We start from the raw sequence: 16558 nt of genomic DNA on the forward strand, positions 1-16558 counted from the left end.
AGTGGTATGAAGAAAGACAGATGAACATGGCAGGAAAAGGACAGATATGGGATACCTAGTGGAGAGGAGAGACGGGAACAACGGAGAGTTGCGAGCACGAGGCAAGTGGAAGAGGGACAGGAATGATGGAGGAGGTAAAGACAGACAAAGATAAAACTGCATGAGGGAGGAAAGAAATAGAGATTTTTGCAAACTTGTAAGTATCAGTATCTATCTGGTGGGTCACAAGGGGCTGAATTCTTCGAGGCTCAACCCAACAAAGCTTGAGATTTACTTAAGCAGATTGTTTCTGATATTTATTGCTAAGTTTGGTTGAATGAGCTGCAAGCAAAGGCAGGCATTTAAAAATAAGAATATAATTTGGTCTCTTTCAGGATTTTGCCTCAATAAAATTAGGGGTGCAACCCTGACCTTGCTGCACTCTAATTTCTCTTTCTATCCTCCCCTCGCCTCCAGCCTTCCACCATTTTGCAACATCTTTGTTGCCTCTTAAGTTGTGTGTTTTGCCCACTGCTTGACACTTGTGCCAGACAGCAGCATGGCTCACAGCAAAACACCTCTGTTATGCTCTTTATCTGTGCCTGTGTGCTGTTCCTGGTTCTGGTTGTTTCAGCACCTGGGCTTATACTGTGTCCCTGGTTGTTTTCCGATCCCTATTCCTCCCATAAGTCTACCAGCCCCACTTTCCCTTCAGTACTGCAGCTGCCCCCATTTAATATTCCTGGCACCTACTTTCCACTCCCAACCAGTGCTCCCAGTCCCCTTACACCATGTCTGCCTCTCTTCCTGTACCATTCTTCATCAACCATGCCTCCCTCTCTCACTCTTGTTGCATCCGTGTCTCTTTTTGGTTTATGTAACACACAAATGTGGATTTTAATGACTTTCTGTTTCTTGGGAAAATGGACATTTTATAAGCAGTCTGCTTATTAAAAATTACGGTTTGCAATGTTAGGTTTTTTTATTTTAGCCACATCCAGCTGGCTCGTGCATCCCTTTATGAAAGATGGGAATGATGTTGCTGTGCCGTTAAGAGCTTCAGAAACATAATTCAGAATACCTCTATGGAAGACCAAATGCTTGGTTCGCAAGGGGAAACTGAAAGTGCTTTCTCTCCCCTTAAATGGAATGTAATATACACAAATTTACTTAATCCTATAACCAGCAAGTGAGGTGAAGAAATTTTATTCAGCTATCTACCCGCAGTGGTCAAGGAAGAAGAATTTATTTATCGGCATTCCATTAAAAAAAAACACTCTTCTGAACACCTCTATTAAAACTTCTTTCCAAATATTTCAGTAGTCCTGTGCAACTCTCCAACACCCTCAGCACCCCACTCCATTTGCAACAACATGCCTTCAGACTCGCTATCAGCAATGCGACAGGAGACCTACTAACACCTACCAGGTGTTGTCACCTCGGAAGCTGGTGTAAACCTTAACTCTTGCCCCTTAGTCAGATGGTTGTGGGTTCAATCTCGACTCTAGGGACTGGTGTCCGAGCCTAGGCTGACAAGCCAGTGCAGAACTGAGGGAGTGCCAAACTGCCGCAAGTGCCATCCTTCGGATGAGATGTTACATGAAGACTTGGTCTGGTCAGATGAGCATAAAAGATCCCATGGCACTATTTGAAGCAGAGGAGGAAAGTTCTCTCAATTTCTCTGTTCCCCATACCCACTCCAACCTACCTCCCTCTGAACTTGCAACACTCCATTCTCTCAGATCCAACCCCAACATTGTCATTAAACCTGCTGACAAGGGTGGCGCTGTTGTTGTTTGGCGAACCAACATCTACCGAGCGGAGGCTGAACTCCGACACTTCCTCCTACCTCCCCATGATCCCACAACCAAACATCAAGCCACAGTTTCCAAGACTGTCACTGACCTCCTCTTCTCAGGAGATCTTCCCTCCACAGCCGCCAACCTCATCGTTCCCCAACCCCGCACAGCCCGCTTCTACCTCCTTCCCAAGATCCATAAACAGGACTGCCCTGGTAGACCCATCGTTTCGGCCTGTTCTTGCCCCATGGAAATTATCACTTCCTATCTCGACTCTAATCTTTCTCCCCTTGTCCAGCCTCTTCACACCTACATCCGCGACTCTTCCGACACCCTCCGCCACTTTAACAGTTTCCAGTTTCCTGGCCCCAACCGTCTCCTTTTCACTGGACGTCCAATCCCTCCATCCCCCACCAGGATGGCCTGAGGGCGCTTCGCTTCGTCCTTGAACAGAGGCCCAACCAGTCCCCTTCCACCACCACCCTCCTTCGCCAGGCTGAACTTGTTCTGACATTGAACAACTTCTCCTTTGACTCCACTCACTTCCTCCAAATTAAAGATGTTGCTGTGGGAACCCGCATGGGTCTTAGCTATGCCTGCCTTTTCGAGGGATATATGGAACATTCTTTGTTCCAGTCTTACTCGGGTCCCCTCCCTCACCTCTGCCATTTCCTGCTCACGCCCAGAACTAGAAAATTTTCATTCACTTTGCTTCCAACTTCCACCCTTCCCTCACCTTCACATGGTCCATCTCTGACTCCCCTCCCCCCTTTCCCTGCCCCTACTCTTGCTTAAAAACCTGTTACATCTCCAACTTTTTCCAGTTATGACGAAGGGTCATCGACCTGAAACGTTAACTCTGTTTCTCTCTCCACAGATGCTGCCTGACCTGAGTATTTCCAGCATTTTCGTTTTTTTTTTTTTTTAAGTTCTCCCAGTGTCCTGACCAATATTTATCTCAAATCAAATTATCTGGTCACTTATCTCTGTGCTATTTGTGGAACTTGGCTGTGTGAAATGGCTGCTGTATTTGCCTACATCACAACAACAACTTACATTTGTATAGCATCTTTTCATTTAAAAAAATAATTTGTGGGATGTGGGTGTTGTTGGCAAGGCCAGCATTTCTTGCCCAACCTTAATTGTCCTTGAGAAGGTGGCCGCCTTTTTGAACCGCTGCAGTCCGTAGGATGAAGGTACTCCCGCAGTGCGGTTCGGGAGTTCCAGGATTTTGAGCCACTGACTAATAAGGAATGGCTGTATATTTCCAAGTCAGGATGTTGTGTGACTTGGAGGTGGTGGTGTTCCCATGTGCCTGCTGCCGTTGTCCTTTTAGGTGGTAGAGCTTGCGGGTTTGTGAAGTGCTGTCGAAGAAGCGTTGGTGAGATGCTGCAGTGCATCTTCTAGATGGTACACATTGCAGACACGGTGTGCCGGAGTTGGGGGGATGCATGTTTTAAGTGGTGGATGGGGTGTCAATCAAGCGGACAAGTGGAGAGTATTCAATCGCAATCCTGACTTGTGCCTTGCATATGGTGGAAAGACTTTGGGGAGTCAGGAGGCGAGTCACTCACCACAGAATTACCCGGCCTTTGACCTGCTCTCCTCACCACAGTATTTATGTGACTGGTCCAGTTAAGTTTCTGGTCAATGGTGACCCCCAGGATTTTGATGGTGGAAATGCCATTGATTGTCAAGGGGAGGTGGTTAGACTTTCTCTTGTTGGAAATGGCCATTGCTTGGCACTTGTGTGGCGCGAATGCTACTTGCCACTTATCAGCCCAAGCCTGAATGTTAACCAAGTGTTGCCTCGTGGGCACGGACTGCTTCATTATCTGGGGAGTTGCGAATGGAACTGTACGCTGCAATCTTCAGCGAACATCCCCACTTCTGAACTTGCTATGGAGGGAAGGTCATTGATGAAGCAGCTGAAGATGGTTGAACCTAAGACACTACCCTGAGGAACTTGTGCAGCAATGTCCTTAGGCTGAGATGATTGGACTGCAACCATCTTTCTTTATGCTAGATATGACTCTAGCCATTGGAGAGTTTTCCCCTGATTCCAGTTGACTTAAACTTTACTAGGGCTCCTTGAAGCCACACTTGGTCAAATGCTGCCTTGATGTCAAGGGCAATCACTCACCTCTGGAATTCAGCTCTTTTGTCAATATTTGGACCAAGGCTGTAATAAGAACATAAGAAATCGGAGCAGGAGGAGCCTGCTATGCCATTGAGTAAGATCATGGCTGATCTTAGACCTCAACTCCACTTTCCCACCCGTTCCCCATAGCTCTTGATTTCCTCGAGTCCAAAAATGTATCTATTTCAGCCGTGAATTTACTCCATGACTCGACATCCACAGCCCGTTGGGGTCGAGAATTCCAAAGATTCACAACCCTCTGAGTGAAGGAATTCCTCCTCATATCAGTCTTAAATGGTCGACCCCTTATCCTGAGACTCTGCCCCCTAAGTTTTAGACTCTGGAGCCAGGGGAAACAACCTCTCAGCAGCTACCCTGTCAATCCCTTTCAGAATCTTAAAGGTTTGAATGAGATCACCTCTCATTCTAAATTCAAGAGAATATAGGCCCAATCTACTCACTGTATCCTCGCAGGACAATCCTCGGCTTGTGCTTTACTGCTTTACTTGTGGTATAAAGTATAGTAGTCTGTAACATGTATAACATAAATTATTGGTCAAAATCGTTAGTACAAGTGGAATTTTTAAAATGCTGCATCTTTTTCAGATCCCTGCAATATCATCTGCATTTATATAAGCAAGATCAAAAACATTGATTTTATATCTTGAATATCTTTTTTTGAAACCAAGGCCAAGACGTTTGGTGGAGGAAGCAATGCCCGGAGCAATTTAAACTCAAGTGGTGTAGGCAGCAGGAGCAGGGATGCGTTCCAGAAGAATCGAGAGGAAAGGAGTACAAGGACAGATGGGAAACCTGAAGGAGTATATCGAGAATTGGTAAGCTTTTTAAGTCTTATGCAGAATAATTCATTTATTTTTCTTCCTGTTTTTGGTTAGCTGTTCACTATTTTCTTTAATAAAAAAAAAAAAAAAAAAAAGTCCTTTTGCAAATGTTAGTATATATTCATGGTGGGGTAGCATACTCTATCCTCTGAACTCAGAAGCACTTTAGTATACTTCAAAATTGTGATCAGTATGCACAGGGAAAGTTTATATATAAAAAAAAAAAAAAAATCTACCCAATTGAAACCTTCTGGGAAAACTTCTGAAATGAAGTTAGACTCCATTTAAAAATATTTCTTGCACTTTGCATAAACCTCCTCTAGGGAACCAGTGAAAGCACTACAGTTTGCCTCGGTAAACACATACCGTGGAGTGAAATAATTAACCCAATTGATGTCCAGTGACCTCTGCTGAAAGTATTTTTGAGGCTCCAGACAATTTTTGTGTGCTCAGCTGTGATGATGCTACAGTTAATTCAACTGATTTAAGTGTGGTTATGGAGAATGGCTATTATGGTCAATGGCCATGTAGCTAAAAGTGCCTTTACACCAATATTAGCATTGTGATTTAGCTTTGCAGCAATGCTAAATTTGTGTAGTTCAATTGTATGTTAAAGTCCGAAGTGATTATACAACAGAATATGAATTGCTCATCAGAGAAATTAGCTTTGCTCCAGAATTAAATCAGGCCCTTGCTCCAGATATGGGCTGCATTTTATAGTCTAATTGCAATGATGGTGCAAAGCACAACCACTTTGCACCAATGCTACAGTTTAAATGTTAATAACCACTGCTGTCATTAAAATCCAACTCGATTTCTTGAGAGTTCTGGCCTCTTGTGCATCCCCGATTTTAATCACTCCACCTTTGGCGGCCATGCTTTCAGCTGACTAGGCCCTAAGCTCTGGATTTCCCTTGCTAAATCTCTCTCTCTCTCTCTCTCTCTCTCTCCTTTAAGACGTCCCTTAAAACCTACCTCTTTGTCCAAACTTTTGATCAACTGCCCTAATATCTTATGCGGTTCAAATTGTGTTGAATAACGCTCTTATGAAGCACATTGGGGACATTTTACTACGTTAAAGGCATTATATAAATGTAAATTATTGTTAAGACAACCAACATGAGGGAAAAACCTACTTGGCCAATCTACCTGTCTCAGATGCATCTGTCCATGACAGTATTGGTAGGAGTGACCACTGCACAGCCCTTCTGGAGACAAAGTCCTGTCATCACATTGTGGACACTATCCATCTTGTGTAGTCTCCACCAACGTGCTAAATGGGATAGATTCAGATCTGATCTAGCAGCTCAAAATTGGGCATCCATGTGGCACTGTGGGCCATCAGCAGCAGAATTGTATTCCACCACAGTCTGTAACATCAGGGCTCGACCTATCCCTCACTCTACCACTACCATTAAGCCAGGTGACCAATCCTGGTTCAATGAGGAGCGTAGAAGAGCATGCCAGGAGCACCCCCAGGTGTACCTAAAAATGAGGTGCTTACCTGGTGAAGCTACAACACAGGTCTACATGCGTGCTAAACGGCGGAAGCAGCATGCTATAGACAGAGCTAAGCGACCCCACAACCAACTGGTCAAATTATATCTAGTCGAGAATGGTGGTGGACAATTAATCAACTAACTGGAGGTGGAGGCTCCATGAACATCCGCATCCTCAACAATGACAGAGTCCAACACGCGGGTGCAAAAGACTAGGCTGAAGCGGTTGCAAACACCTTCAGCCAGAAGTGACCAGTGGATGATTCAGCTCTGTCCCCACCGTCACAGAAGCCAGTTTTCAGCCAATTCAATTCCATGTGATATCAAGAAATGGCTGAGTGCACTGGATACAGCAAAGGCGATGGGCCCCGACAACATCCCAGCTGTCGTGCTGAACACTTGTGCTCCAGAACTAGCCGTGCTTCTAGCTAAGCTATTCCAGTACAGCTACAACACTGACATCTACCTGACAATGTGGAAAACTGCCCAGGTATGTCCTGTCCACAAAAAGCAGGACAAATCCAATCTGACCAATTGCCACCCCATCAGACTACTCTCAATCATCACCAAAGTGATGGACGGTGTCGTTGACAGCGCTATCAAGCGGCACTTACTCACCCATAACCTGCTCTCCGATGCTCAGTTTGGGTTCCACCAGGGCAACTCGACTTCAGACTTCATTACAGCCTTGGTCCAAACATGGACAGAAGAGCTGGATTCCAGAGGTTAGAGTAACTGCACTTGATATCAAGGCAGCATTTGACCAAGTGTGGCACCAAGGAGCCCGAGTAAAATTGAAGTCAATGGGGATCGGGGGAGAAATTTCCACTGACTGGAGTCCTACCTTGCACAAAGGAAGATGGTTCTGGTTGTTGTAGTCCAATCATCTTCGTCCCAGGACTTCGCTGCAGGAGTTCCTCAGGGCAGTGTCTTGGGTCCAGCCATCTGCAGCTGCTTCAGTGACCTTTCCTCCGTCAGAAGTGGGGCTGTTCGCTGATGATTGCACAATGTTCAGTTCCATTCGCAACTCTTTAGATAATGAAGCAGTCCATGGCCACATGCAGCAAGACCTTTAGAATATCCAGGCTAGGGCTGATAAGTGGTAAGTAACATTCGTGTCACACAAGTGCCAGGCAATGACCATGTCCACCAAGAGAGTCGAATCACCTCCCCATGAGATTCAATGGCATTACCATTACTGAGTCCCTAATCATCAAAATCCTGAGGGTCACCATTGGCTAGACGAGCTGGTCAGAGGCTGGGTGACTCACCACCTGACTCCCCAAAGTCTTTCCACCATCTGCAAGGCACAAGTCCGGAGTGTGATGGAATACTCTCCATTTGCCTGGATGAGGTTAGCTCCAGCAACACACACGAATCATAGAATGGTTACAGCACAGAAGGAGGCCATTCAGCCTGTCGAGCCCGTGCCAGCTCTCTGCAAGAGCATTTCAGCTAGTCCCAATCCCCTGTCCTTTTCCCTGTAGCCCAGCAAATTTTTGTCCTTCAGCCAATCACCTTAAATCTATGTCCTCTGGTTCTCGACCCTTCTGTCAATGGGAACAGTTTTCTATCTATTTAATCTGTCTAGACCCCTCATGATTTTGAACACCTCTGCCAAATCTCGTCTCAACCTTCCCTGCTCCAAGGACAACAACCCAGCTTCTCTCGTCACTGAAATCCCTCATCCCTGGAACCATTCTTGTAAATCTTTTCTGCACTCTCTCTCAGGCCTTCACATCCACTTTAAGTGCGGTGCCCAGAATTGGACGCAATACTCCAGTTGAGGCTGAACCAGTATTTTATAAAGGTTCATCATGACTTCCTTGCTTTTGTACTCTATGCCTCTATTTATGAAGCCAAGTATCCCATATGCTTTTTTTAACCACTTTCTCAACCTGCCCTGCCACCTTCAACGATTTGTGCACATATACCCCCAGGTCTCTCTGCTCATGCACCCACTTTAGAATTGTACCCTTTAGTTTGTATTGCCTCTCCTCGTTTTTCCTATCAAAATGTACCGAAGCTCGACACCATCCAGCACAAAGCAGCCTGCTTGATTGGCACACCATCTAGCACCTTAAACATTCGCTTCCTCCTTGATGGGAGCAAGTTGGCAGCAGTGTGTGCCATCTACAAGATGCACTGAAGCAACTTGCCAAGGCTTCTTGGACAGCACCTCCCAAATCTGCAGCCTCTAACACCTAGAAGGACAAGGGCAGCGGGCGCATTGGAACGCCACCACCTCCAAGTCACACACCATCCTGACTTGAAAATAGATTGCCATTCCTTAATCATCGCTGGGTCAAAATCCTGCAACTCCTTACCTAAACAGTGCTGTGCGAGTCCCTTCACCACATGGACTGCAGTAGTTCAAGAAGGTGGCTCACTGCCTTCTCGAGATAAATTAGGGATGGGTAATAAATGCAGGCTTTGCCAGTGATGCCTGCATCCCGTGAATGAATAAAAAAAATTCAATGCATTTCAATGGTGAGGCAGATAGCGAGATGACGATTTTTACGAAGTTAACAGCAACTTTTGGATTTTTGAGTTTAACTGCGCATTTGCCACGCAACTGAAGTTGCTGCACCATTTGTGCATAAATAATGACAACGCCATTAGCCTCACTGTTACTTTGACAGCAAAATCTGGAGCCTTACAGTATTGTGGATTTCATAATTGCAGTAAGATTCCTAGTTTGACATAATTAAACTTTAACAGATGAAGCAATGCTGTCTACAAGTACCTATGAATATTAGCTCTATGATTTTATAATGTTAACAAAATTTATTATGATCTATGACAGGTTAATTCTGACGTTAATTGATTTGGCAGAATTATGTCCCTTGCAGAAATGAGTTTCTGATCCACCTATTGATTTGGCATGGGTTCCACAATGTTTTCTATCTGCCACAGAGCCCATCTTTGTAGCCAGTAAATCTGGTGTAGCTTTATTCCTTTTTTTCAGTCTTTTCTACAGAGTCTTGTTTTGCTCTGCTGTGTCTGCTTTTGGGTTCTCCAAGTGCTTTTGCAATTTTTTTTTTTACAATTCTAGAATCTGGTGCCAGTCTCATTCAGTCAGTTCTGCATAATATGGTTGTTCATGAAGCAGCTAAAATGAAAAATCTCACTGTTCAGGAATTAAATTTACATTTTGTACAAAAAAAATTGTCCATTGAACGTTTAGATAACCTACATATATCTGAAATAGACAACCAGAGCTTACATATAAAAATAGGCGTCACCTGACAAAGGGAATGTGCCAAGTTTTGTTGATGCCAACAGTTTGAAGAAATAGTTAAGTGAGCTACCCAGAAATTTGCAAGTAAATGACATGGCAACACATCTGCAGTGAATGTAAGCTTTATCTAGAATCTTGCACTCTTCTGTTAAGCTCTATCTGAAATTCTTCAGATAATGAAGCAGTCTGTGTCCACATGCAGCAGGGCCAGGACAGCATCTGGGCTTGGGCTGATGTGAGGCACAAATGTTACTTGCCGCTTAAGTGACAGACAATGACCATCTTGAACAAGAGATAGCCGAACCACCTCCCTTGACATTTAATGGCATTACCATCACTGAGTCCCCAACCATCAATATCCTGGGGTCATCTTTGACTAAAAACTCAACTAGACCAGTCACACACATACCGTGGCTACTGGATCAGGTCAGAGGCTGGGTATTCTGTGGCAAGTGGCTCACTCCCTAAGTTTCCACACCACTTAAAAGGTGCAAGTCAGGTGTGTACTATACAGGATGCACTGCAACAAGTCACCAAGGCTTCTTTGACAGCACCTCCAAACTCGCGACCTCCACCACTTAGAAGGACAAGTGCAGCAGGTGAATGGGAAACCTCATTACCTCTAAGTTTCCCTCCAAGTCCTACACCAGCCCGTCTTGGACATATATCGCTGTTGCTTCATCGCCTCATGGTCAGAATTCTGGAACTCCATACTAACGGCATTCTGGGAGCATCTTCACCACGTGGACTGCAGCAGTTCAAGAAGGCGGCCCGCACCACCACTACCATCTCGGGGCAACTCGGGATAGGCAATAAATGCCAACCTTGCCAGTGATGCCCATATACTGAGAATTAAGTAAATAAAATCTTGGTACTCTGTCTAAAGCTTAAAAGTTGCACATTTGGAAAAGTGTGCAAACATATAAAAATTGCTTCACTATAATAAATGTCTTCAGTTCAGCAGTACATTCATAGTTCCAAATTTTTATCGATACATGATGCTGTTGTTCTTGTACACTGGGTTGTTTACAATCAGGAATGCAAAATGGCTAGATGCTTGCTTAGTTGTATCTATACATTTTTAAGTTCAGAGATAACCTCAGACAATGTGTCGTTCTGAATATCTGCACTTGTACTTTTAATATAACCGGCTTTTGTTCTGAATTTCAACTTTTTATTTGCAGGCATTGTGAAAAATTCACTTAGTATTAAAAATAAATACTTCCTACAAGCTTCGCCTTGTTGACATCATTCATAGACATGGGGTCAGCTTTCACCTGTATGTTGACAACACCCAGTTCTACCTCTCCACCACCTCTCTCAAACTGCCTTTTGTATTGTCAATTATTGTCTGACATCCAGTTTTGGATGAGTTGCAATTTTCTCCAGCTAAACATTGGGAACATTGAAGGCATCATCTTTGGCCTCCACCGCAAATGCTGTACTCTTATAAACTATGCCATCCCCCTCTGCTGCCTGTCAGTGAGGACAGATACAATGGGTTAGTAGGACAAGGATCAAGCAGCAGAGTTTTGGATGAGCTCAAGCTTACAAAAGGTGAAAGATCGGCCAGCCAAGAAAGCATTGGAGTAGTTGTGCCTGCGGGCAACAAAGGCATGTCGTTGGGTTTCGGCAGCAGATGGGCTGTGGGAGGGAAGGAGGTGGGCAATGTTACAGAAGTGGCAGTAGGCGGTCTTTATGTTGGAGAGGACATAGTGTCAGAAGCTTTGCTTGAGTTCAAATAAAACACCAAGGTTACAAATAGCCTGGTTTGGCCTGAGATAAAAGTTATCAGGACCTCAGTGTATAATATTGTAAAGAATCCTGTTCTTGTAAATCTACATTCAATATCAATGAACACACATACATGAAGGTTAGTCGCTTTTACAAATTCAGAAATAATTATGATTTGATTAAAAATTGAATTGCCTAAACAGACTTTCTGAAATTCGTTAATCTATTTCGATACTGTACCTTGATTTATTGAGGCTGGAAAATCTCCCACGATGCATATCTCAACACAGGTCTATCTCGGGCCGAACCAGGCTATTTGTAACTGTCATCTTATTTGAACCTATATAACCTTTAAATAATCATGCAAGCTATAGTATTGTCTTGAGTGAGAAAACAAAATTGACATCCTCTTCCAATTGTACAGTTGAAACCTCTGACTTTTATTTGTCTATCTAGAATTTTTGAAACCTTACCTGTCTGACTTCAGTAAGCTTTGTTTGGGCACTTGTCATTTATATAATAATATTTTGATAATTAAACCCATTGCGTATGTAAATGATGCTGGTTTTAATCTGTATACTTCTAATAGTATTTCATGGGATTTATACATGTCTTGTAATTTATAATTAAATAAACTACTTATTACCACTGCAGCATCTTACAGGAATACTTTTCCTGCAATTTCCACTCCACCCCACCCCAGTGGGGTTGGGAGGAGGCTCGCTGTGGAGCGTAAACACCAGCATAGATCTGTTGGGCCAAATGGTCTGCTTCTGTGCTGTAAAATTCTATGTAATTAAGTAACCTATGATGGACATTGTCACTTCATAGTGAATTATGGATAGTGTGACAAATTAAAATTGTTCTGTTTTGTTTTAGTGATTATCAAGGTTCCTTTTAATTTAGTCACTGGTCATGAGTTTAAAAACATCTAGCTACAGATAGAATCTTGTCCCAAATTTGACTTGATATAAGTTCTGTTGGTTGCCTGCACAACTTGAAAGAGGAACCAAGCTACTTTCGAACAGACTCGAGCCATATATGATTTGTGCTGTTATTTGTATGACCATCAGATATTTTGAATGTTGTCAAGTTACTCAAATCTAGAAGGTCTCGGTTACTGTCATGGGGAATATTTAAGGAACTTTAGCTGTTTGAGTGAGAATCAGTTTAGAACTTCCAAGAGATATAGTACAGACTATCATAGCTCCAGCAGTGATGAGAAACATAACCCAAAATGAAACTTTTTTATATAGAACAACAGCTTGGTGTTTAAGTAGGGATTTTTTGTTTTCCTTTTGAGAAGCTAGATTGGATGTCTGCTTGTACATTACTGTTAATTATTTGCTTGTTCATCTTTTGTTAAATAAATTTGCTTGGTAGTTTAACCTGAAAACAAGTTCTGATGCGATGCTTTATTGCTTATTGAAGATGGGTGAATGACTTGTGGAGGCAGAGGAGAATTCCAGGAGATGACACTGATCGACAGACACATTCTGTTCTTGAACCTGGCGATGTTACTGAATACTCAGCTAGATATCAAGTCTAGTGAAGATACTTATGACATTGGGAGTTGGAACTTGCTTATGAGATCTTGGATGTGGGAGTCAAAACAATTTAGTAATAAGGTTAGAAAAGGCCCAAAACATAAGTAATTTTGTACTTTTGGTCCTTGTCCATTGAGAATTGGGTTGAAACTGGTTCGATTCATTTCATATAGGGTACTTTATAGGTAGAGCTGAGGTGATGACCGTTCCCTCAGTCCAGACATGAAAGGACTCGATACCCCAGGCAGTTATTTAAAAAAAAATCAAACTTTGTTAGTTTGTGTTCCTTTTAATTTAAAATGAAATTGTAACAGTTCAGATAATCTTTCTAGAGGAGGTACTAATGTTGAATGGTTCAAATCTGTTTTCATTCAATCGTTGATCATACAGTGCAAAGTAATAAAATGCATTACAGTAGAGCGCTTTAATATTTAACATTTTTGGGGAAATGTATATTTTGTTATTTAATGAGGTCTTTTCTGTTGTAGGTTGATGAGCGAGCTTTACAACACATAATTGAAATGGGTTTCAGCAAGGAGGAAGCAAGACAGGCCCTAATGGATCACAGCAATAGATTGGAAAATGCATTAAATTTTCTTCTCAATAGCATCAAAACACAACCAACTATGCATAATCCACCTGTAAGAGGTAAAGTCTACATATTTGTATATTTAAAAAAAAAGCAGTTGTAATGTAATTTGGGGCTGCTGAAACCACATCAATAATTGTATCAGCATTTCATGTCGGGGTTTTTTTTAATTGAACTAAATTTGTTTGATTTGTACTTCACAAACAAGAAGTACTCCTCAAATCCAGTTCTACCTGTAAGGCTATTATGTCAAGTACCAATGTTAAAATCACTGTGCTGTCTCTTTCAGTTCTTCCTTCAGCTATTTACCTTTTTTGCATTGTTCTTTTTCTCTTCAAATACAAAAAACAGGGACAATAGCACAAATTGTAAGAAATGTTCAAAATGAGGGACTTTTTTTATTTTGCTAATTGTGCTTTGAATATTAAAATAAAATTTATATTTGTGCTGTTTACATACAATTTATGTGCTTCTGAATTTAATGCGTTGCTATGGTTTTCAGAAACACAAGAAACTCTCCATATTAAGCAAAATATCAACATGAAAATCAAATCAAGTTCATGGGGGTGGGGTGGTGGATTCAAAATGTAAAAGCCTTGGACAGTGTTTACTTTTTACATAGGAAGATCATAGGTTCATGAGCTGTCTGCATTGTTTGCGAGTTTGGGTTGGATCCTGTTTTCTTTTAATCTCAAGTCTTTGGACTAGTGCAAAAAAAAAATTCTAGGAAATTGAGAGTTGGGAATTTTCAGGGAGACTTTGAATACATAGCAGCTTTTTAAAATGCGGAGATACAGATTCAAAGTTTGGATAAGGTTGAAATTGACCTTCAAAATCTGGACAGTTGGGAGATGTATGCATTGCTACATGTGAGTGACCACTGTTCTTGCATTCTGTGCAGCATATTTTTGCCCCTGAACTTTTGGTTCATGTTCAGACTTTCTGAAAGTCTTTGTAAATGATTTGACTGAGAATCTAATTGTGGCAGTTTTGGCCTAAAAATGTATGTATATTTTGTCAGAACTTTTTCTGCTGGTGGTCAGTGTTTTCCCTTTATATTATCTTTTGAAGAAAACTGCTTTTTCTTCTTTAGATGCAACATAATGGGTATAAAACTCTCTTCAGGGCAAGTATAAGATGGTGTTAACGCAGTGACTACTCCACTTCTGTTGGAAAGTTATGCCAAATTTGAGCGTTTAGATAGAAGAAAACAGTGCTGAGCTGAGTGTTAGGTTCTTGGACTTTACTGTTTCTAATTTACATTCACAACTATGCTTCAGAAGCTCAGTCGAAAAACCAAGAGACATTTGAATGAAAAGATGCATCCAGGGAACTAAAAAAAAAATAGTTAAGCAAACTACATAAGTGGGCAGAACAGCAGCACAGGAAATTTAATACCGAGGCATGTGAAGTATTCTACATAGCTACTTCAACATTTGTGCCTAAGGTTGAACTTCAAAGAGATCTAGATGCTTGAGTAAACTGTGCATTCAATATATCCATTCACTGAGGAGCAGTAATTGGTTAAACAGAAGAGTGCTGAATTATAGCCAAAATATTAAAGTATAAGTTGGAAGAATGCTTGCTTAATTTTAGGAAGAGCTCTGGCCAAACCATACCTTTTGTGGAGTGACTTCTGGTCACTGAGACTTGAAGAAATCCTTCTAATGCTACAGAGAAGAGCTATGAGATTGATCCCAAATGTCTGAGTTTGGAGGGCAGACTGGAGACACTTGGGTTTCTGCAGTGGAGCGGTATATAAAATAAGTCAATCCAATAAGCTATTTCAAATTAAATCATGACAATGAAACAAAGGCACAGGATTAAACTAGTCGAAAGCAAATTTAGGACTGATGTCAGGAAGTTCTTAAGTGATCAACGTGTGGAAAAAGATTTCCAAGTAAGGTGGCGGAGGCAAAAACTGTGGAATCATTCAAGGAACACTTGAATGCAATGAATGTAGAGAGGTGGATTGTAGGGTCTTTCCAGAGGGATAAGTTAAGGTGGGTCGAATGGCCTCTCTCAATAGATTTACCTTGTAATCCAGATTTAGGCTCCACAACTAGTCAGATAATCAACATCTTGCGTTTATATAGCAACTTTGATGTGAATATCACAAGGATTATATGGAACAGAGCAAGAGTTAGGGGAGGTGACTGAAGATGGGGCTAAAGAGAGATTTTGAGGAGGCTTTGGAAAGTGAGGAAGGCGGTGTCAAGGTGGTGGGGTTTAGGGAGAGAGTTGGTTTGAGTTGACTGAAGGTCCTGCAAAGGAAGAGAGAATCCGCAGAGGGCTAAAACCAGAAGATTAGAGGGTACACGCTGGGACGGAAAGCTGCAAGAGGTGTAGGGCGCAGATTGTGAATGAGATATTTGTAAATGATGACATCAGTTTTATTGTCCGTGCATTCGTCGATGGAATAGTATCGTGTTGACTGCAAAGCTTCTCACATACCAGCTATTGATGCTTCTGTACAACCATGAACATCTTGTTTCTGCTTGAGGGCTGAGGATAGGCTGGACGGTCTGTTAATTTTTCGTGAAGGTGAATACTTTTGTATGCATTTTCTCTGCTGTCTGATCTCCAGGGTGCCATAAAAAAATAAGTGAGCGAAGGTGAAACTGGTAAATGCTGATTGATCTCGCAAACAGTGGTTCTTCGACATCCTGGGATTGAACTGTGCTTGCTTGATCTCTCGACACACCGGAGAAATCACCTCACTACCGTCATGTTGGATCATGTGTCTAAACTCTGACAATTTCTATTTAATGATGGTGTTCAGAGAGGATGAATGCCAGATCAAGACTCATCACCACCACTGGTTGTATGTATTGCTTTCTTCATGTAAACTATGCATAAAGCGAGCATAAAATAAGGGAAGACATTTGTACAGTGGTGCTCCTCAAAAGCTCTTGTTCCTCTTTCATCTGGTGTAATTTATTTCTTGGACTACTAATGGCAGCTGAAATCCAGTTGTGTCTGTTTCTGAGACTTCTATTTTAAAAAAGCAGGTTGATTCCAAGGGTGCCAGACCATCTTGCCAGCACAGTGCTCTGCCGGGAGGCATTTAACACCGAACCATCACACCAACTCCACCCTAAGCGGAATGGTGGAGACATGAAAATCAGGGATGCGCAAGAAAAAAGAGATCCTTGCATTTACATAGCGCTTTTCATGACCAAAGCACT

General features: G+C 42.2%; 1 protein-coding gene across 2 annotated transcripts in view; it reads left to right on the forward strand.

Moving 5' to 3' along the window:
- The window catches only part of tdrd3 (tudor domain containing 3), a 113355-nt gene that overhangs the window by 43070 nt on the left and 53727 nt on the right, over window positions 1-16558 (forward strand). For both annotated transcript variants that reach the window (XM_085998660.1, XM_085998661.1), the window contains exons 8-9: window positions 4608-4754; window positions 13270-13429. In XM_085998660.1, coding sequence (XP_085854786.1) covers window positions 4608-4754; window positions 13270-13429 — 307 coding nt within the window. The remainder of the gene's footprint in view (window positions 1-4607; window positions 4755-13269; window positions 13430-16558) is intronic.

The sequence above is a fragment of the Somniosus microcephalus genome, chromosome 10 (genome assembly GCF_052327205.1).
Source record: "Somniosus microcephalus isolate GS21.2 chromosome 10, FLI_Smic_1.0, whole genome shotgun sequence".
NCBI lineage: Eukaryota > Metazoa > Chordata > Chondrichthyes > Squaliformes > Somniosidae > Somniosus > Somniosus microcephalus.